Source organism: Heliangelus exortis, unplaced genomic scaffold, assembly GCF_036169615.1.
Source record: "Heliangelus exortis unplaced genomic scaffold, bHelExo1.hap1 Scaffold_93, whole genome shotgun sequence".
NCBI classification, from domain to species: domain Eukaryota; kingdom Metazoa; phylum Chordata; class Aves; order Apodiformes; family Trochilidae; genus Heliangelus; species Heliangelus exortis.
Genome location: NW_027286009.1, coordinates 1,778 through 24,105, shown reverse-complemented (window position 1 = coordinate 24,105; position 22,328 = coordinate 1,778). Strand labels below are relative to the sequence as shown.

General features: G+C 45.6%; 1 protein-coding gene across 1 annotated transcript; it reads right to left on the bottom strand.

Annotated features, from left to right (window-relative positions):
* Positions 1–606: 606 nt before the first annotated feature.
* Positions 607–17,966, bottom strand: LOC139791045 (protein Wnt-11; the record flags this gene model as incomplete). The annotated part of the gene is made up of 5 exons (XM_071732833.1): positions 607–2,026; positions 14,911–15,203; positions 16,682–16,761; positions 16,846–16,959; positions 17,731–17,966. Coding segments are annotated over 5 exons (898 nt in total), but the record flags the coding sequence as incomplete, so codon positions are not given.
* Positions 17,967–22,328: the final 4,362 nt, after the last annotated feature.

The window sequence follows — 22,328 nt, the reverse complement described above, 5'->3', positions numbered from 1 at the left end:
GGAGGAAAACTGCAGCTTTATGGATACATTTCCCCCTAGGAAAGTGGCACTGTTCTCTCTTATTTGTACAGGAGTGATTTTTTGGCTGTTTCCAGCAATTTTCTTGGGGAACGAGGTACTCAGAAATGGTCTGAAGGACCTCTCAGGCTCTGCTGTGCTCTGCTCCTGGAGATGCTTCTTCAGCATCACTTTTCCTAACAGGGACTCAGAGCTGGATGCCCATTGCAAAAACTGAGCAAGAAAGAGAACCTAACCCAATGCTGCAGAGCAAATCCTGGAGCAAACCAGGAGGTATTAGCCACGTATTTTATTAAGCTCCTTGGGAGCACTGGGATATTTTATCGATGAGAGTGATGTCTGATTAAAAAAAAAAAAAAAAAAAGCAGAACCAAGAAGGGTGACTGTTCCTTCCTCCAACTGCTCTGTTTTGTTGTCTTGATTGCATCTTGGCTAATTCTGCTCAAAATGAAGAGGCTGGGGAGACAGGGAATAGAGGAACGTATCTATCCCACGCCAGCGAGTGCCTCGAGCCTTGCTCTTCCCCATCCTTGGGAGGGAAAGCTGGGTTCCTTTCCAAGTAGGAGAGTGAAACATAATAATCTAACATTTTGCTGTTGCACCAGTAACTTCAGCATTTATTTCATACTATTGTTAATGCTTGTTTATAATAATAAAGAGATATTTATGTAGGAAGGAGAGTAGACAAAAGCACAAGATATATCTTATAAATATTTCTGTATGTCCGCATACAAAAGAAAATATCTACAGCCACAGATAGTGGTTCTCTGCTGGGTCAGGGCAGGGCCACGTGAAGGACTGACACGTTCTGACTCCACTTTCTGCAGTTTCTTGGGGCTGGGTCAACAGTTTTGCTGGAGGGGAAAGAAGCAACAGCTCATTTCCCTAAAGTGTTGATGGCCCAATGCAGAAGAACATTGGTGACTAAAGGCATCACACCCAAAGGGCAAGAGAGAAAGAGAGCAGGAGCTGGTTTTGTTGGGTGTTTTGGGGTTTTTTTTTGCTTGTTTTTTCTTTATTTTTATTTTCCCACTGGATTTTAACTTCATTTCATTTTATCCTAACAGCTCCACTGTAATTTTGTGAACCCTTCTCAAGCCACCCAAGTCTCATTCCAGGATCCCATGGGGGTTTTTGCATGGCTGAATTTGAAACCCCATCCAGCCTAAAAAAATCATGGGCAGCTTTACCTGCAGCAGTAACTTCAAAGTCATAGACCTGCATAAAAGAATGGTTAAAATGAGTTGTTCATTTCAGGGGACTGACCTGAAATCTTTCCACCTTTATCATCTGGAGTGGATGTTTCCATGCTAAAAATAAAGTCTTTGGCAACAAAGGCAGTTATTGCTGAAAAGTTGTAGAATTTCCCTTCTGGGACAATCCTAATGTAGACTCAATACCTGTGCTAAAAGGCTTAGACAAGTCTAAGTCTTAGTTATTTTCAAACAAAAGATTCTTTTCTTCCTTGGGGAAAGTTTCTACTTTTCTTTCTCAAAATGCAAAGGCACCTGATGGCCGACGTCATTGGTAACCATGAGAAATATTTTGGAAGAAGATACCATCCCAGATGAGTTTTTGTCTTCTTGGAGAGCACCTTATTGGTGAGGGGAAACACTTGTGGGTTTGCTGGGGTTTTTTAAAGGTCTTTTTTTTTTTTTTTTTTTTTAACTGGTGTGATAGATTTTTTTGTTTGTTTGTTTCCTCCTACCATCTTTCTTCAAGTCTGTTTCTTTACAAGATAAACAACACCTAATCAGGAAAAGGTTTTCTCTTCTCTGAATAGTGCTGGAGTTTTGCTGGCATCTCAGCTCCTGGGCAGAGATATGAGGGCTTTCATTTGCACACATATCTCTCAACAGTCCTCTCACACTTTTTACAGGTCACGTAGCAGCACCAGTGGTACTTGCAGTGGCATCGCTCCACCACTTTGTCCATGTAGGGGTTGTAGCCTCTGCCACAGCACATCAAATCACAGCTGTCACTCCCATTGGAGGTCTTGTTGCATTGCCTGGAAGAAAGGAAATGGGGTGAGCAAGAGCAAATCCCTGCTGGGCTTTCCAAACCAGTGTCCTGAAATGGTGCTCAGGCCTGAGAAGCAAAGAAGCACAGAGAGAGGTGGAGGGAGGGGATTCTCCCCCTCTGCTCTGCTCTGCTGAGACCCCACCTGGAGTCCTGTGTCCAGTTCTGGAGTCCCCATCATCAGAAGGACACAGAGCTCCTGGAAGGTGTCCAGAGGAGCCACTGAAATGCTCAGAGGGCTGAGCAGCTCCCTGGGAAGCCAGGCTGAGGGATTGGGGTTGTTCAGCCTGGAGAAGAGGAGGCTCCCAGGTGAGCTCAGAGCAACCTTCCAATATCTGAAGGGGCTCCAAGAAAGCTGGGGGAGGGCTTTGGACACGGGGGGGTAGGGAGAGGAGAAGGGAAATGGGTTAAAACTTGGAGAGAAAGGGGAGATTGAGGTTGGAGATGGGGAACAAATTCTGGAATTTGAGGGTGGGGAGAGCCTGGAACAGGCTGAGAAAGTTGGGGGTGTTCAGTCTGGAGGAGAGGAAGAGGAAGAGGAAGAGGAAGAAGAGAGAAAAAAGAAGAGAAGAGAAAAAAGGAGAGGAGAAAAAAGAAAAGGAGAGGAGAAGAGACAGGAGAGGAGAGGAGAGGAGAGGAGAGGAGAGGAGAGGAGAGGAGAGGAGAGGAGAGGAGAGGAGAGGAGAGGAGAGGAGAGGAGAGGAGAGGAGAGGAGAGGAGAGGAGAGGAGAGGAGAGGAGAGGAGAGGAGAGGAGAGGAGAGGAGAGGAGAGGAGAGGAGAGGAGAGGAGAGGAGAGAGGAGAGGACAAGGAGAAAGTTCTGGGGAGCCCCTGGAGAATCTTCCAGTGTCTGAAGGGGCTCCAGGAAAGCTGGGGAGGGACTTTGGACAAGGTCCTGGAGGGATGGGATGAGGGGGAAGGGTTTCCAGCTGCAAGAGGGGAAATGGAGAGGAAATGGGAGGGAGAAATTCTTTGGTGTGAGGGTGCTGAGCCCCTGTCCCAGGTTGCCCAAGGAAGCTGTGGCTGCCCCATCCCTGGCAGTGTCTCAGCCCAGGTTGGATGGGGCTTGGAGCAACCTGGGCTGTGGGAGGGGTCCCTGCCCATGCAGGGGTTGGAACTGGACGATCCTGAGGGTTCCTTCCAACCCAAACCATTGCATAATTCTATGAATTTGATGGCTCTGCAAGGCACTGGGGCCTGACAGCTCTGCAAAGCTGCCCAGGGAAGTCATGGAGTCACCATCTCTGGAGGTATTTAGGAGTCACACAGACATTGTACTCAGGGATTTGGTTTTGTTAAGGATTTGTCAGTGTTAGGATAATTATTGGACTTAATGATCTTGGAGGTCTTTTCCAACCAAGGTAATTCAGTGATTCTACACCTGCAAGGGAGGAAGGGAGAATTCCAGGGCTGCAGTCACTTCACCTGCTCTGACACCCAAAATAACATTAAACTCCTCTTCTGACTCTCATTTGGGGCTCAGCAGCATTCAGGCTGCTGGCAGCCAGGTTTGGCAGGGAGCTGGCAGCCATACAAGCAGACAAGCAAATCTATCATGATACCTCCACCAAACCAAAAACTCATCATCCCTTGCAGCCTGTATCCCACTTCAGGCTCCAAAGCTGTCTGAAGGGAGCTGGAGGAAGATGATACCCTACAGAACAAACACTCCCTAACCTGAAAAGGAGGGAGGAGGAACCCTGTGGCCACAGAATATTTGCACAGGCTCTGAGCCAGCAACCCCAGGCTGGGAAAACTCCTGTTCCAGCCACTCTCCAGCCCAGACCCTATCAGGGAAATCACAACCAAGACCAAAAGGGCAGGAGTCTGACTTTTCCCCTCCCCAGTGTCTCCCATCACAACATGATCAGCCAGGGAGGTGGCCCTGTACCACCCCAAGGCCTGACCCAGGAGCAGGCAGCTTGGCAGGAGCACTGGGTAGGATGACAAGTTGCCAAATATCCCCTGGACTTTCACTGCTTGGTTTGCTCCTGCTTTTAATTAAAACCAGACTCATCAGGATAAGTCAGCCATTGTGTGGGGTTCCCTCACTTTGTCCTCTTGCAGGCAGCTGGCTTGAGGTTTTGAGGAGTAACCCATAAATTGGGGAATTTCTCTCATTGACCCTTTGCTCATGGATCCCCAGATATTCTGAAAAAAACAGCTATCTCATTCTCCTAAAATACTTGACATGAGAGCACAACAGGCATTGACCATGAGATGAACCCTAGGGATGGAGATGCCATTTCTCCATGGACAGTCAGCATGGAATTTGCAGTCTCCATGGACTGTAAGGATAGCCCAGGGTGGAAGTGTTCACATTTGGTCAGGTGCTTGGCTGGACATCAGCCAAGGTAACAGATTTCACCAAACACCACAGAGCTGTGAACTTAACAGAGTCTTGAAACTACTGGAAGAAAGGGGGCTCGGATGGTGACACCTCGACATCTCTCCTAAATCTTATTCTGCAGTTTTATTTTGGACAGAAACACAAGAAGGTTGGTTTGGGGTAGGAGAAGGAGAGAGGATCATGAATTGCACCCTTGAGCTTAGCACTCCACTGATTGATGACAAAAGATCTATGAGATTTAAAGGAATTCCTCATGAGGTAATGCTGAGGAGAAGCTATGATAGTAACGAGGTGTTGAGATTTAATTCTTGTCCTTCCTTTATTTTTTTCTGACTCAGGCAGGACTCCTCTTTGTTACTTCTGACCTGCATTCCTCCCCAGGTCGAGTGTTTAAAGGCTCCCCCGTGCTCCCCCTCACTCAGGAGTGTCTGTAAATATTGACAAACCTTTGAAATCCTCCACTGAAGCTGAAATCTGCAACCACCCTGAGCATGTTTGCCTAATGCTGTACCAAAAGGGTTGTTATTGCCCCTGTGAGCCAGGGCTCCTCAGCCAGGAAACCTCCAAATGACTCCCCATAAATGTATTAGAAAATGCATTAAATATTCAGAGCAAAGGTTCAAATACAGGCGTGTTGACAGGAGGAGAAGGGAGGGTATTTGACAACCTTTTTCAATTTACTCAACCTTTTTTAGGTGGATGGAAAGGTTGCTGCCCAGAGGTTCACCTAGGGAGGATGAGGAGTCTGCAGAAGTGATGGATGTGCAGTGCATCTGTGCCACCTCATGCTGGGAGCCCATTTAAATGGGAATTTAATAAATAGAATTACTCAGGCTGGAAAAGACCTTCAAGATCTTCACCCTCTTACCCTCTTCCCAATGACCCACCACTAAACCATGTCCCCAAGCACCACATCCAGGTGATTTTTAAACACATTCAGGGATGGAGACTCAACCACCCCCCTGGGGGAGTCTCTTCCAGTGCTTATCAGCCCTTTCTGTAAAGAAATTTCTCCTGATATCCAACCTAAATCTCCCCTGATGCAGCTTGAAGCCATTTCCCCTTGTCAGGAAAGGGACCATGGGTCCACTCTGACTCCAGTTCACCCTTGAGGACATTCACAGCCCAAATATACAAAGCACCTGACAGCCCAATTTACTCCACTTAAACAGAGAGCAAAGCTCTCCATCTGATATGGAATCTCCCTTTCCTTATTCCCAGTCCTCTCCTATGGGAGGTAAAACTTTCCATAGCTCTCCCCATCCCACCCAGCCTGAAATAAATAAAGAAAAAAGCCACAATTTTATAAAAAAATCTCCAAGCTTCGTTCAGTTTTGGATAAAGCAACAGGGACCTTCTGGAGGGATGTATTAAATAGCTAAACCAAAGCTTTTGATCCCATCCTGAACCCAAATGGGCTTGAAGAAAACTTCCCTGACAGTGCCACCAACCAGAGCTTTTGTTTGCTGTTTTAAAGCCTAGGTCTGGATGAATTACCCTTTTTTTTCATTACATAAGCTGAAAAAGAGGTAGTTTCTCAGCTGAATCTACACATAACAAAAAGCAAGTGGAGGAAGACAAAGGAGCCCAGAGTTTACCCACAGAAGCTGCCCCTGAGCATCTCCTTTCAGAGCCCGCGGCTGCGACCTCACCGGGCTCCCTGCTGATGGGTTAAGTTCAACCCCATTTATTTTGGGCTGGGTCCAGCACAATTCCAACAACTCAGAGAAATCCCCTCCTCCTGAGCCGTGGAGAGAAAACACGAAGGCAGGAGATTGCATCTTAACACAACACTGTAACCTCTAGAAGCACTTGGAAGAGGGGTGAAAAATGATGCTTCAGTTGTAATCCCAGCCAAGGGCCTGGCTCAGGAACAGGCTCTCACATTGTCACAATACTTTTTCCTTCCTTATGCAAGAAGGGAGGAGGTCATCCCTGCTGACTGGACAAATCCCACTCAATATGCTCATCCAAAATCTCCCCTTTCCAGCCCTCATGTGCAAAAAACACTCCCTGAGCCCAGACAGCCTCATTAAGGGGGTGGCTTCTCAGCAGAGGTGGTGAAGGATGTCTTAGAGTCTTCCCCCAGATGAAAAGGCTGAGCCATCTCCCATACACTTCCTGGGGGATTTTAATCTTAAAAGCTATGGGGAGTTGTCCCAAATAATTTCATTGGGGATCCCAGTTTGGTTCTGTCCCATTCAGCAGAAAGGAGGACAGATTTTTTGGTGGCCCAGCTGGCATCTGAGAGCCAAGCTGAGGCCAACCCTATACTGTGTCACCCATGATAATGACAGATGGTGACAGGGATGGGCCAGATGTCCCCTGGGATCTCCCTCCATCAGTCCTGTTAATATTTATAAGTGGAAAACTTCCTATGAATACATAAGAAAAGCCATTCTGGGGGACAGCACCTGCCTGCCTGGCCCATTACTCTGGAATGGTTGTGGGAGATGTTCCTCAGGGAGGAAAAGAAAAATCTGGTGACTTTCTGTAGTAGTTTTTTTCATACCCCACCAGCACCTGGTGATCTTGTATAAGGGGTGATTTTTATTAAAAATAAAAATTCCTGTCCAGACATCTCAGTATCCCCTTGTGGACACCCTGGCCATGTATTTGTGTCATCTTTTTCTGACCTCAGGGAAACCATCTGCCTCCATGAACTCCCAGAGCCACAAGTCCCAGAAGACAAGCTGTGTAAAGAAATAATTTTTTTTTCTCTTTTAAGTCAAATTCCTCCGAATTTCTTTTGTTCCCCTTGCTCTGGTAATGCCAAGTCTTACAGCAGTATATAAAAGACAGAAAGAGAAAAATAATTCAACCCCCTCAAGAGGTATCTAATGCAATGGACGTAGCTAAAAATACATCAAAATGCACAACTTCATATAAGATTCTGAGGGCAGCATCTCAATGACTTTTAAATTGCTTTCTCATCCACCAGGAACAACCAGAGACTGACACTGAACAACTGTAGGAAAGAGTTATCAATAGTACATGTCAGCAGGGAGATGTCAAGGGACATTCTGGAACCAGCCTGTATTTTCATTAATGAAGAACTTTAAGGTTAAAAAAAAATTGTGGACAAAGTCAGGGCAAAAGGAGCTGACAGCATTTGGTGAGAATGGATTAAAATGCAAAATAAGCAACACACTTTGAGAAAGAGCCACATCAATGTGGGAACATCCCCAAGAGAATCAGGGCAGCAGTTCAGAAAGTAGAAAAGGTTGAAGGAATTGACTTAAAGAAGTTCTCAAGAAAAGCTGTCTTCTCTTCTAAAAAATGTCACTGGAAAAAAGGAGAGAGAAGAAATGTTCTTCACACATGGAGAAAAGAGGACAAGAAATCACCAGTTTGATTTGCAGCAAAAAAAAAAGGTAAATTCAGATTAAGACAAACATCAAGTTTGAGGATGACAAAGCCCTGGAACAGTTTGTTTGGGGCAACTGTTTTTAAAACCAGAGCAGACAAATATCTTAAGTAATAAACCAGTAATAACCTCAGCTCACAGAATTGTCATGGTTAGAAAAAGGCTCGTAAGATTACTGTGTCCAACTGTAATAATAGTAATAATTAATAATATAATATTAGCAATATTAAATTAATAATAATAAAATAAATAATAATAAAATAAATAATAATAATAAAAAAATTAAATAAATATCTATCAGTATCTGTATCACCATGCTGAATAGAGCATGTCCTGAAGTGCCCCATCTACACAGTTTTTAAATATTTCCAGGGATGGTGACTCCAACACCTCCCTGGGCAGCCCATTCCAATGCCTGACTGCTCTCTCAGCAAAGAAAATAATTTCTTAATTCTTCCTGGTGCAATTTCAGGCCATTTCCTCTGGTCCTATCAATGCTCACTTGAGAGAAGAGCCCAGCACCCACCTTCCTACAACCTCCTTGCAGGGAGATGTAGAGAGCAATGAGGTCTCTTCTCAACCTCCTCTTCCCCAAACTAATCATTCCCAGTTCCCTCTTCATTCTTGCTCCTAGAAAAATCAAACTCCACAAAAAGTCATTCCCATCCCTTCAATGCTGTTTTGATGCAGAGGAACTAAAAGAACTTAGAAAACCTGGCTGTATTTTTTTATCTCCTGAATTCACTACCCATTTCAAATTTTTGTCTGGGGAAAAAAAAAAAAAAAAAAAAAAAAAAATAGTGGGAAGGATTCAGACATCCCTAGGGATTAACTGAGAAAAAACCCAAAAAACCCACAACTGACCCCACTGTCATTTTGGAAATGGACACCAACTACCACCATGTTGCCCTGGAGAAATTTCTCTACTGTAGGTGAGAGGAACAGAAAGCTGGTATTTTTCTGGCTTGCCTTCAGTTTAAACTTCTGGGATACTCACAGAAGAATTATTTGCTATTCTTTATACATAATTTCTTGGAACCCTTGAAAAAAGGATGGCACACCTGGTAACATGCAAAATTTCCAAGACCATTACACACATTATTAGCAAGTTAAAGCCAAAGTTCTTCCTATTGCTTCTCGTGCCCTCAGTGAGTGACAAAACCTTAGAGTCTGTAACAAAAAAAAAAACCAACCCAAACACCAAATGCTGTTTTATACCCATAACTAACTCTCTAAACATGAGTATTCCTGCTAGAAAACTGAATTGACTGCATCACAACACGATACAAAGCACTTTTTCAGGGTGGCTGGAAAGAAGTGGCATCAACACTCAGCCCATCCTTCTCCTCCAGCATCTCTGTTGTTGGGCCCACCAGGATGTAAAGAGGCAACCACCAGGTGTAAAGTCTTTGTAGTCACCACCCAGTAGTAGAGGCACGTTCAGTTAATTTCATGTGTGTTTCTACCCAAGAAAATGAAGCAGCCAAAGGAATCTTAGGGGACAATTGCAGAAATTAAGTCAGCAAGGAGCAACCCTGAAAGAATTGGCCATGATTGCTGCCAAAGTGAGTCAGGTAAGGAGGGCAACAAAAAAAGGAAGGGTCTGGAGCACAAGTCTTGGAAAGAGGGGCTGAGGGAACTGGGGGTGTTTATCCTGGAGAAAAGGAGGCTGAGGGGAGACCTTGCTGCTCTCTACACTGAAAGGAAGTTGGAGTGGGCTCCATCTCTTCTCCCAAGTAGCAAGGGAAAGGATGAGAAGAAATGGCCTCAAATTGCACCAGAGAAGGTTTAGAAGAAACTTCTTCACTGAATGGGTTATCAGACAGTGGAACAGGAGGTGTTTTAATCACCATCCCTGTTTAAAAATCAGGTAAAGTGATGCTTAGACATAGCACTTTAGTTATAACTCCTATTAGTACTCTAATTACTATCAGTAAAACAGTTTTAGCACTGGACTCAGTAGACCAGGGTAAGGTTGGACTTGATCTTAAAAATCCTTTCCAACCAGAAGGCTTCTGTGATTCTGTGGTTGTTGATCAACCCATCTGAGCTGCAGCCCCATTTCTGCAGTGTATGAGAGCTCCTTCCCATCTTCAGCAGAATTTGCTTGGCTCCAAGACTTCTCTGGGGAAGCTCAGTAATAAACAGCTCAGTTATCTCTGCAAGGCTTCAGGAGCTGGACTCATATGCATGTGTGGCAGAATTTCCTTGGATTCCTTAAGGGACCTTAAAGAGCCTTTGAAATATGATACATTGCACCCTACTGATAAAGGAGGTTAATGCTTTTGCTTCTTTTCTCACACAAGAGATCTCAGTTTTATAATCTGCTATTATTTATCATCTACTGGAAGCTGATAATGAAATTTTCAGGCAGGAGAAACCAAACCACCCTGTGAAAAGATGAGATATGGAGTGCTTTCTTCCAAGAGAGCTCAAAATGGAAATAAATACTCTTTTTTCCCCAAGTTTGTTGTATTGAAAGTTTTACAACCCACACGTCAGCTTCTTTTGATTTTTCTCAGGATTAATTTTTTTATTGGCTATGGAAATGTAACGGTGGCAAACAAGCACCCAAAATTTGGCTGGGATTGATGCAAGCTGGGGATGGAACAAACCTTTTTTGCAGAAGCCTGGGACAAGGATTGCAAAACTCAACTCCTTAATCAGAATTTTTTGAGCACTTCAAAAAGGCTTCAGATCTCAGGTTCAGGTTCCTTTCCCTGGCTCTGGAATCTGGATACACCCCAAAGTGCTTGGAGCCATGCAGATTTCCAAACCATTTCTAATTTCAACATGAAGCTAAGAAAGGCCAAGGTATCTCTGAAAATATTTTGGGCTTGTTCAAAAAAAAAAAAAAAGAGAAAAACTCTGAAAGGCTTTTTGGGTAACCTGGTGCATGTTTTCTGAGTGGATTTTCATTTGGTTCCACTACAAGGAAATTCAATTCCCTTTCCTGCCTGAAAAACACCCAATAGGTCTGCATAATGCAAGGGATAATGAGGGAGATGGAAGCCACTGATTAAACCCTCCCTGCCACCCACCTGCTGGTGCAGGATTGTTCCCTACAGCCTGGACAGAAACCCAATCCATCCAAGGTGTTGCAATTGAGCCATCACCCCCTGTCCTGCTTCCAGCATGCTCTGAGCAAGCACCAGACCTGGGGGAAGGGAGGGAGAGAAAGGGCTTTTTCTCCAGGTGATGGAAAACGTCTCATTTTTGTAAGGAAAATGGAGCAATCTGAATTTTTAAATCTGATAATAGGAAAAGGGGTGTTAATGAGGCCTCCTCACATCTGAACCCCTTTGGAGGAAGACAGCAGGGCTAGGAAGGTGCTGGAGATGCCCAGACTGAAGTCTCCTGGAGCATGAGACTTTTTAAAAGGGCATAAACTGATGGGATGAGGAGGAATGGCTTCAAACTGAAAGAGGGGAAATTTAGATGAGATCCTAGGAAGAAATACTTTGCTGTCAGGGTGGTGAGACACTGACTCAGGTTGCCCAAGGAAGCTGTGGCTGCCCCATCCCTGGCAGTGTCTCAGCCCAGGTTGGATGGGGCTTGGAGCAACCTGGGCTGTGGGAGGGGTCCCTGCCCATGCAGGGGGTTGGAACTGGATGAGCTTTAAGGTCCATTCAAATTCAAATCATTCTGTGATTCTCTGGTGAGAGGGGTCTGACCTGGTAATGTGTTGTAAACAGATTCTTGCACCCATGTTCATGGCCAGAAAAAGGCTAAAGAGGGAATAGGCAGTGGAAGAAGAGAGAAAACAAGGGAGGCACCACCACTTTAAATGCCTTTTTGATTGTACTTGCCACAGAAGACCTTAAAAATTAACCTCCTAGGAAGCAGAGATCTCTCCCCCAAACATTTTTACATGCAGGATAAAATTATAAGATACCTCTGGGACTTGACTTACACAATAAAACCCTCTCTGGGCTATTTCCATGCATTTTGACATCTTTGCAGTGGAAGCAGGAACTACAATATTCTCTGCCCCCTCTACCAGCATCCTTTTTGTGTTCCCTGCCCCTCATCCCTGTCACCAGGAGCTGGAACCCTGTCTGGAACAGAGCCAGACGTTTGAGATACATTTTGATGTTCTCTCCATCAGGGAAAAGCTGAGAAGGGGAAAAGGCATCCATGGGAGGAGGAGGTTAGGGAAGCTCACCTCCTTTTCCTTCTTCCCTTCCAGGAAGAATGGGTTTGCGTGCATTTTACATTGATTTTCTCTGCTAATTTAATGCAGGCAAGGGAGCTGCTCTGGCTTGTGTTACCCGTGCCAGTTTTGAGCCAACAGGCATCTTCTCAAAAACTGGCAGAAGGATTGTGATGAAAATCAGTGTAACTACACATGACCTGAAAACTTGGCCTGAGAGATGCCTGCAGCTCAACATGGGACTATCTTGCTCTCCTCCCCTTCCACAGCCATCACCATCTTGCACATCTGAGTTTAAGGAGTATTTCTTGACAGGTTCTTTTTGAAAGTCATCCCCCTCCTGCCTTTATATCTCAGTCCTCTAAATCCTCATTAAGTCTCACTTCCCATGGAACCTTGCCTGGCAGGCTCACAATCACTGCTGTCGCCCAGCTTGGGATAAACAGATGCCTGCAATACACATTTTCCTATCCTCAGGGGGGAGAAAAAATCAAATCATTCAAGACCTTGACATATTTTTCAGCTCTAGCTGGGATAAAAAGGAAAAATCTGCTGTGAAATGAAATTAGATGGAGAAGAAGTCACGCCCCCTCCCCTCTTAAAAGGATTTCAGCCCATGGAAAATGTTTTACTTGGCCAACCTGTAATTAATTCATTTTATTTTCTTGACACAACCTGTTGATTTCATGCAAATCCCATAAAACTGATTTCTAAATAGCCTTCACATTCATTTTTGTTGTTGTTGTTGCAAAACAGAGTGGCACAACAAAGAGGTCTTTATCAAAAGATAATTCATCAGAATCTACACAAATCCAAAAAACCACATCACTTCCACTTAAATGCCATTTACCCTCAGAAACCAGTTTTAACATGTGCTTTTTCCCCCCCTTACAATCCTCAGTGACCCATAAACACCTTCACTTTCTAATTACTGCTTCATTATTGGGCTGATCACAAATGTCAGCCACAAATCTGCCAGATAAGAGCTGTTGTAGAACAGCCCAGCCATTGATCTTAGTCCTAAGGGAGGATAAAAAACTGTAATTGTCACAAAACATCAGAAGGCTAAAAAAACACTTGTCTTGCCCAACCATCATCACCTCCTGGTCAGCTCCACCAGTTAAATGCTGATCTATTTGCTAAAAAGTGGTGTTTCCAAAGGAATTGACCATTGCCAAAGGGTATCTTCTGGAGTCCTCTCACCAATTAGTTTTTTATGAATCAAAGGTATCCAAAGAGTAACTTTTCTGCATTTGGATAATTTGCCATTGCAGAAAAATCTCTCCATTGGAACAAAGGGACCCAAAGACCACTGTGTCCAACAAGATTTAAAATGAAGACACCCCACAAAAGGGCAGGAGTGTGCACCTTGACTGCCTGAGTGTCCACCAGAAAGAAACACAAAATATAAAGAATTATAATACCTGTCTGAGAAATACTAAGTTGGCAAATAGCAGCTTGAAATAGATCCAGTGCAGCCACTTGAGAAAAACTCTGCAAAATTCTGGAAATATGCAACGTTATGGCTGTCAAAGGAACTCCTGCCTACCTAGAGATGTTTAGGCTGCTGAAATATGGAATTGGCTTCTCTTGGAGGGAATTCAACAGGATTTGGGAAGAGACAGACATGTCTGCTGCCTGTGAAAGGGGCAGCAGTGGGCCCAGTGGAGGTTTGACTAGAATGACATGAAATCACTAATATTAGTGGGAAGAAAAAATGCCTCTGCAGACATATTAGTAACAGAAGCACACCTGAATTTTTTAATTGCAAAGAAAGAAAAATCCTAAAAATTAATCTCTGTAGTTTCCAGGGCTTTTTCAAGGCTGCCTGGGAGGATCAGTTGTCCTGGATGGGTCAATACCTGACTGCTTAGAGGAGATTTAGGTAGAGTAACAACTCATCACACCAGCAATAGCTGCAAGAAATGACTCAGAGAGACTCAGCACAGTGAAGAACACAACTTCCCACAGGGGTGATGCCTGGGGAAATCTGAAAGGTATTTGGTGCCCTCCTGCATAACCCAAAGGTGTTTGCAGCCTTGTCTTGGCCACAGCCACCTGCAGACCACATTGTTTTGTAGATATCCTTTTCCTGCATGCATGTGTTTTCTCCTCAGTTATTTCCCTCTCCTTCTGTCCTGGCTTGGGCCAGGATAAAGGTGATTTTCTGTCTTGTACTTTTGCTTTCAGCTGAGTCTCTTGTAAGCAGCTGCACTGCTGAAATGAACAGCAAGTTTCTCAGGCAGTGGCTGCTGCTGGGACTGATCCCACTCCATGGTTACAGTTCCAGCTGGAGCCTGGGGTGCAGAACCAGGGACACTGCTCAGCTCTGAGGAACATTTTGCCCTCCAGAAGGAGAAAAGGAGTCAAGAGGTCCCACCTGGAACCCTCCTTTGGGGAGGAAGAGACAAGAGAGATGCCAGAATTGACCAAACAGAGGATTCCATCCCATCCACCTCATCCTCAGGATAAATTGGAGGGATCACCAGGGTCAAACCCCTTCCTGCTTCCCCTTCTTCCCCTCTCCCTCTTTGCTTGGGCATCCTGGGAGGATCCCATCCATTCCTCTGCCTGTGCTCCTGATCCATCCCAGCCTGAATCTGTGTGTTCCTGCCTCCAGCTCCCAACTGCTGCTGACTCCAGGATTCCAGCCTGGATTTTCCCAGGGCTGCCCTGCAGCCTGGGTGGTGACGTGAGAGTTATTGGGGGCAAGGGAGGAGGAACGTGGGATCAATTTTCCTGTATATTTGTATAGATTTAGTCATTTTTCCTATTTCTCATTCCTGTTTCATTCAAGCTGTGTAGTTTAGTTCCCAACCCATCAGTCTCTCTCCCTTATTCTCTCTCCTTTCTTTATCAGGGAGGGGGATTAATAGAAAGCAGCTGTTTTTCGGTTTAATTACCAGGCCAGTGTTAAACCCTGACACCTTCAGACACATTCCCCTCCTCCCCTTCCCTCTTTGTGGCTCAGAGTGCAATCAGCACCTGCTGCAGAAAACCTCACCTGTCCTGGGTCCCGTGTGACCCCACTTTCTCATTCTTCATGCAGAAATCAGGGGAGCTCTGCAGGTAAATCAGCTCCGTCTCTTTAACCGGCCGGATGTCGATATCCTTGGGCACCAGGTATTTACGTGTGCCCATGGGCCTGTGAACGACCTTGGTGGCTGATAAATATTTGTTTTTCAGGTCCAAGGCAATGTCCCGCAGCTCTTGAAGGCCTTTCCAACAGGTCTTGATAGAGCATGACCCAGAAACTCCATGGCATTTACATTTCATTTCAAGAGAGGCTTTCAAGACCTGCAAAAAGGAACGTAGGAGTTAGGAGATGCCCTTCTCTTACCTCCAAACATCTCAAAAGCTTCCTAAAGAAGGCAGATTCTTAGCAGGGGCTGCTGTAGGAAAGGATTGCTGCTCTGATTTCTGCACAGCCACTCTGGAGTAGCTCCTGTGCAAAGGGAATGAGACCCCACAGCTCCTTGGTGATCACCATCAGCCCAAGGCTGCTTTCACCAAGGTGCCTCTGCAACCAGCAGACAGAAAAGTATTTTCAGTTTGGATCAGGTATCTACACGGGGCTTCATTCCCATCCTCTAAATTCCTAAGGAGCTGAAAATCAAAGCAATCCATAAATAGATATTTAATACCCATTTCTGCCTCCAGCAGCTTTGGGTAACGGGGATGTCAAGGCTCTGACAAGCTCAGGGCACCTTAACCCTGCTTTTCTGCTGGCCTTGGGGCTAAAAAGATCTTTTTTTCTTTGGTTCTGCATTTCTATCATTTCTAGGAAGCCATGGCAGAGGATGTTGCCAGGAAGGGCTTGAATGCATCAGCCATGGCAACGCTACATCCCAAGCAAAAATTTGCCCATTGCAATTAAAAATAAAACTCCAGACATTAGGAAAATAAAAATTTAAAAAAAAAACAAACAAATCAAACAATAAATCACTCAGATACAGTGGGGATGGTTGAAAAAAACACTCAGGGGTGGCAAGCTCAGCATGGTTGTGCTCTGCAAAGGTGAGTTACATGGCAACCTGGCAATGAGCTCAACATGCTCCAAGTTTTATCTGCTCCAGCACCCAAGTGCAGGCAGCCTTGGAAGGACCAAGCTGTGTGGTAGGACCAGCCTAGGGCACCTCTGCAGGCCCAGAGTTGGGTGCAGGGGTCACCTTGACAGCTCCTCCACCCATTTTTCCAGCTGGATGGAAAGCTGTGACGGGGATTTGCACCTCAGTGCTCACCAAGCAGGGTGCACAATAAGAATTATCCCTCCACTAAATGGGAGCTGTTCCAAGCAGCTTTTGCCAGATATGAGAATCATCATCAGTGGAGCAGTTAGCAAAGGAAAAATGAGCTCTTCTGGCTGCAGGGGTGGCTGCTGGATACACCTGGCAGGTGAGAAACCTCCACGCTTCTGCAGCACCTTGAGGGCACAACACCCTTAGCAGAGCACAATGGGACCCATCCCCACCACACCTCCTGGGGTAAGGAAACTGGAGCCATCCTTGGCTGTGGGAAGAGTGGCAATGAGACATCCCACCCACAGTTATATAGGGCTGAGAAGAGCATTAAGGACCTGCTGGGTCCCAGCACGGGTCGTATAGCCACATGGGTCATATAGCCACACAGTCTTCAGCAGGCCAAAGGAGTTCAGAGCAATCTGGGAAAAACCTTTTGCTCCTTTTGCTATCAGCTGATAGGGACCCTGACCCTCACACAGTGACCAACCCCTACAGATGATTGTACAAGTACAGGAACTCTCGTGGATTTGTTACCTGTCTCCCTACTTCACTGTTGTGCAGATGCATCAGTTTATTGGCTTGTGATCCTGATTTTTTCATCTTCATGGGAGCATCTGAAAATTTGGACCCCATGATAAGACCATAGTTGAGGTTGTCTGCACATCCTCCCCATCGATACCCAGGTCCAGGTGTCTCACCTGGGATGGGACCACAGGAACAGCCAGGGAGGTCCCCGGTGGTGCAGGCTCTGGCAATGGTGTGGCTGATGGCAGCAGCAGAAAGGGCATACACAAATGCTGACTCCCTTGTGCCTGGAAGAGACAAGAACTCCAGTTCAGACCCCTGGGACACCTAAACATTCCCCAAGAAGAGATTCACACCAGCTGAGCAAGACAGAGCAGCAAACACACCAACTCCCTGCAGCTGAGACCTCCCAGGGCGTCACCAGCTTGGAGCACATCTCCTAAGGGAGAGGCAACATCCCAGTAGGGCAAAGAGGGACGTGGACCTCTTCAACTTGGCCACTGTGGTGCAATCTGCCCTTGGAGCATTTGAAGAAGCTCCCCCCATGGACTCTCCTCCTGCTGGAGGATGGTTGCAGGCAGGTCCATGGCCCTGGTTTGTGTGGAGCTGAGAGAAGGGGTGGGAGGCTGTGGAGCTGCAGCACGAGTGGGTAAGGATGCTCTGACCCACAGGCAGCTGGCTGAGCATCTTCACATGGAGCACATGCTGCTGGAAAACTCTGGATGGACACAGCAGCTCCACGACTGTGAGCAAGAACACCATGACTCCTGATGGGACAAGCAGACCAGATTGGTGGCACCCTCTGTAAGAGCTGTGGGACACCAACCACATCTCAGACTCAAGAGCTTCCTGGGCTTGACTGGCACCATAATGATAAATCAGAGAACAGGACCAACATGTTCTGAAAGAACAGGACCAACATGTTCTGAAAGAACAAGACAACCAGGCTACATCATCCCTCCACGTGTGGCAGAAGCCCTCCCAGACTCAACAGGTATACACAAAACTCTGGCTGACTCTCCTCATGTCCCTGGCTGAGGGGGCAGTAGTTTTTTTACCTCTTTCTAAGTCCAGCAGGTAGTTAGGAGCCAGCTCAATGGAAGAGCAGTTCCACCTCATGTCTGAGAAAGTTTTCCTGCAGGTCTTTATCACCTCCCTGGCTGCCTGGATGATGGTTTGCATCAGCTCTAGGTTGCTGCGGCACAGCTGCACCTGGGAAACCACCAAGCCTTCAAGCTGCTTGCAGTGTTGGGTTTGATTCAGGGCCAAAGCTGAAGGAGTCTTGGACAGAGCTCTGAGGAGACAAGCAGAAAAAAAAAAAGGCATTAAATCCCCCTCCCACAAAAAAAAAAAAAAAAATTAAAAAAAAAAAAAGGTTAATCTTCGGGTTAATATTAATTTCTTCTCTACCTTCAGCCCAGTGAATGCTTTGGCCTGTGCTCATCTTAATTTTAGCTACCTGTAAATAAGTGCTGAGTTTAAGCTGGTGAGAGATACTTGAAAGAGTGATTCCTCTCATGTAAAGTAGGTGTTTAAGGTAAGTGGGTAGAAACACCCTCCAGAAGTGTGCATTTCACTCCAGTATCCAGGGGAGCCTGGACAAAGCTGCTGGGTGATAAGCCAAGTTGACTGGATGTGTAAATCCTTATGGGTAGGGTTTTTTCCTAGAAAAATGAGGAGGATGGACCTCCCAATAGAGTGAAAAACGACCCCTCAATTCCAAGATAACAGAAAGCTGGGTCTTCCAAGACTGTGGTATTTGGAGAGAGAGAAAAAAAAAATTAAAAAAGGAAAAAGAAAAAGAAGTTGGTATTATCAGTGTTTTGTATTCAGCATCTGTCACACACACTCTCTAAGGATTATACTAAATGTCATGTAATTAATTATGGAGAAAATCCCCTGCAAGTCCTAGGGAAAAGCCATCAAGTTTGCAAAACAGATGCTTTCCCTTAGAGTTAATGCCAAGGGCCCCCACCAATTCCATTGCTGCTGCAATAGGTCTGTTCCTCAGCTCTCCCAAAAAAGCAGTGGAGGAACACAAAGACAGTATGTGCAGAGAAAGTCCTGTGCTCAAAATCCAGCACCAGAAGGTATGTTGCCATGGAAGAAACCAACAACACCCCAAAGACCACTTTTGGGTTTTGCTAGTGTGCAATTGCCAATGTTTCCAGGTTAAAAAAAAGCAAAAAAAAGCAACTGGTGCCACGCATCGTGCTGGGCTGTGCTCTTCTTCTTCCCCCAGCACCCCCAGCAACCAGCAGAAGCCTGGTGTGTGACTCTCTTTGTGTCTTTATGATGTGCTTAGGGCAGTCATAAATGTTATTCATTCCCATAAAACAACTTTCTAGCTGGCTGCATCAGTCACTGGCATCTGATCCTGGCAACACAACTGCCTTAACACATATTTCCTTCTCTCCTTGTTAAATGTGCTGCCTTTCAGTTTCATCCTAAGCCATCTTGGTTAGTTTGACTTATTAGCAGACACATTTCTGGGTGCATTTCACTTTATTACTGTAACATCCATGTCCTTCAGAAGCTCAATGAGATGGAAATGGAGCTAAAATTGAGCCTTAACCAAGGCTGGGAGTATTAGCTCTGATCTTTGGTTTGCAGGAAAACACATCCATACTCCACCAGCTCCCTCAAGGTTGGCTTGAAGCAGCTGCTGTATATGTTGGAGCTCTTGCTCCATAAGTGCTAACCCCAACCACTCTTCCATCAGAAAAAAGCTGTGATCCTTGCTTGGTCTCCACTAACAGATTCCCAGTGGCTGGAGTTTGGCATTTCTGCCACTAGGAAATCAGTGGCAAGCTTGGAAGGGGAAACCACCACTCTGCTAGCTATGTAAATATATGTACATCATATATATATATTTAAAGAGGTCCACTAAATATAGAGCAAATAGGAGTGTTGGGCAGTGTATTTCGAGGGAAAGGAAAAAGTGGAATATTTTATTGTCAAAAAAATTCTTCCCTGTGGTTCATCTCAGTCCCTGGCAAATGCCCCCTGTCTGGACAGGAGCACCCCCAGAAGGGGACACATCCTGCCTTAGATGTGAACCAGTGTTGGAGCTGAGCTGAAGGCAAAACTTGGTGGTGATATTCTGAGTGGCCAGGGATCTCAGATATCCCATGTCCTTGAAGGTAAAGGCATCAACCTTTGGTTGAGTGTCACCTGACTGCAGTGTGGACCTCACTGTAATCCTTCTTCAAGCCATGGAAAGCAAAAGCCACATCTAGGGAGTAATTAACTCCATGTGCTTTTGAGGACAACATCATGCCCTCCAAGTCTGCTCATTTTCTGCACTGCCTACAGAGGGAACCCAGGCACCGAGCCCAGATGCAAACATCTGGACTGTATAAGCAGAGAGTTGGGTGAGATGTGTCCAACCCCTAGCACTTGGCACCAGAAACCTGTGAAAACTTATCCCAGGAAGCCTATCAGCAACCCTCAGGAATGGGCTGGACTGCAAATCAGGCAAGAGGCCAAAGCAGCTCGTCACTAATAGAACAAAAATGATAAATGCTCAAGAAGCAGGCAGGGCAAGACAGGAAAAATGGGAGAGCTTCACAGCCTGAGCTTCAGGCAGATGATGAGTGCTCCAGGTCCCTGAGATATGGTTGTGCCATGGGCCAGCAACTCAGTTTTCTAATCAGAGGTGCCAAGTGACACTTCAGAGGCCTTTAAGATGCTTCACTTGGCCCTTCAGGAAGATGTATAGGTCCTGCAACACATCTCCTGACCCTGTTTAGAGATCTCTGGCATCTTTGAAGGGTCTGGAAGGCTACATTGAGGCACCTGCACCTCAGCATTGCAGACAAGTTAGGAAGAGCAGAAATAACAACCTGAAAATTGGGATGAGAGCTGAGTTCAGGCTGAAGAGCATCCCTGTTGTGAAGAAGGGGGGATGGGATGCAGTGAGATCCTGTTACTACAGGTGGGCTGAAATGATCACCATTAGAGAAGCAGTTTTATCACGCAAAAAGGAAGAAATTCCCTTTGTGGAAGAGGGGAAAAATATCTGCCAAATGGTACAGAGAGGAAGGACTATGGCTCCTTTGGGGAGAACTCAGTAAATGGCAGCAATGGCTATTTCTCATCCAATGAGCTGAGCTCCAGGGAGCCCTCCAGGAATAAAAAATACAAGAAGCAGGAAGGTGTTTTCTGAACATCTCCCAGGTCTGAACTTCATGCCTTTGCTTGTGAGGACCTATAATTGGAAACATCTCCAAGTGTCGGGAGGGAAAGTAAAGGGTAATGGAGATGGAAAAGAAAACTCACAGTTACTGGAGTCACTTGCAGAGACCAAAAAGTGCATTTATAAATCACAGATCAGGAATGTGAGAGGCCCATTAGGTCATCTAGTCCATGCCCTGACAGCCTAGGTTGGCTCAGTCTCCATCCTCCATGCAGAAAATTTCTTCTCTACCCCTTGTCACTTTCAACTCTGCCCATGAAAAGGCACCAACTCTCCCTCTTCCCCAAATTCTGGCAGCACCAAGGAGGGGTGCCTGAAAAAACCTCCTCCTGCCTCCTGAAAAAAAACATTTGGTGGGGAACAAAGTCCATTTGTGGGGCACTGGAGAGGAAATCATGTCCCTTCATGAATCTTGTTCGTGATGGGTTTCTACCCCATCTTCACCCGACTGTAAGGACTGGGAGGGGAAACAGCCACCCTGAGTAAAGCCCTTGGGGAAGAACAACCTTTAGTCCTCAATCTAAGGAGTAAACCCTGATAAAAAACTTTCTTTGGGCTCACACTTTACACAGGAGGAGCCTCACATGGGGCTTTTTCCCTGCTGCCACCTTTCAAATGCTCCTTTCCACCCCTTCCTTCTGCTAATGGAGTGGTCTCCTCCCTTGTTGTCCCTCCTGCCCAATCCTTTGCTCTCCAGAAAGCCAAGGACAACTGAGGGATGGTTGTTTTTTTGGTAAAAAAAAAAAAAAAACAAAAACAGATATTTGACCCACCCCTTTTAAATAAACAGGCTCCAAACCAAACATCTGCTACTTTATATATAGCAGGGGAAGGGCTTTCGATTGAAGTTATGAATACTGACACAAAACCAGAAACATCATTACCAAGGAAATATGATGCATGGATGGATCATGGCTTTCCTTTACCCTTTTAATTATCTGGGGCGGTTAATAAATTAATTTGGAAACATGAATGCTCTACAGTCTTAGATCCTTTGAGAGGTGTGGGCCCATTCCTACAAGATTTGGGCTCCATGAGCAGACTATTCATAGGAACTTTGGAGAAATGCTTTCAAATCTCTGCAGATACCAATGAAAGCCATAGGGGGTTTGGTTTACAAGGACCACTGGGCATAGGACACTGCTCCTGGTCAAGCCAAAAGGAGAAAAAGTCCTTGAATTAATCAGTGCCCTCTAAAAGATCCTTAAAAAGTAGATGGATTTCTTCTCTTTACGATGTGGATTCTCTGTAGGGCACAGAATGGTTTGGGTTGGAATGGACCTTAAAGATCATCTACTTCCAACCCCCAGGCATGGGCAGGGACCCTTCCCACTAGACCAGGTTGCTTAAGACCACTTCCAACCTGACCTTCAACACTTCCAAGAAGGGGGAATCTCCCCAACATCCCCCTTGAGACACAAGAAGGTCTCACAGGGGGCTGTTGGTAAAACCATGAAT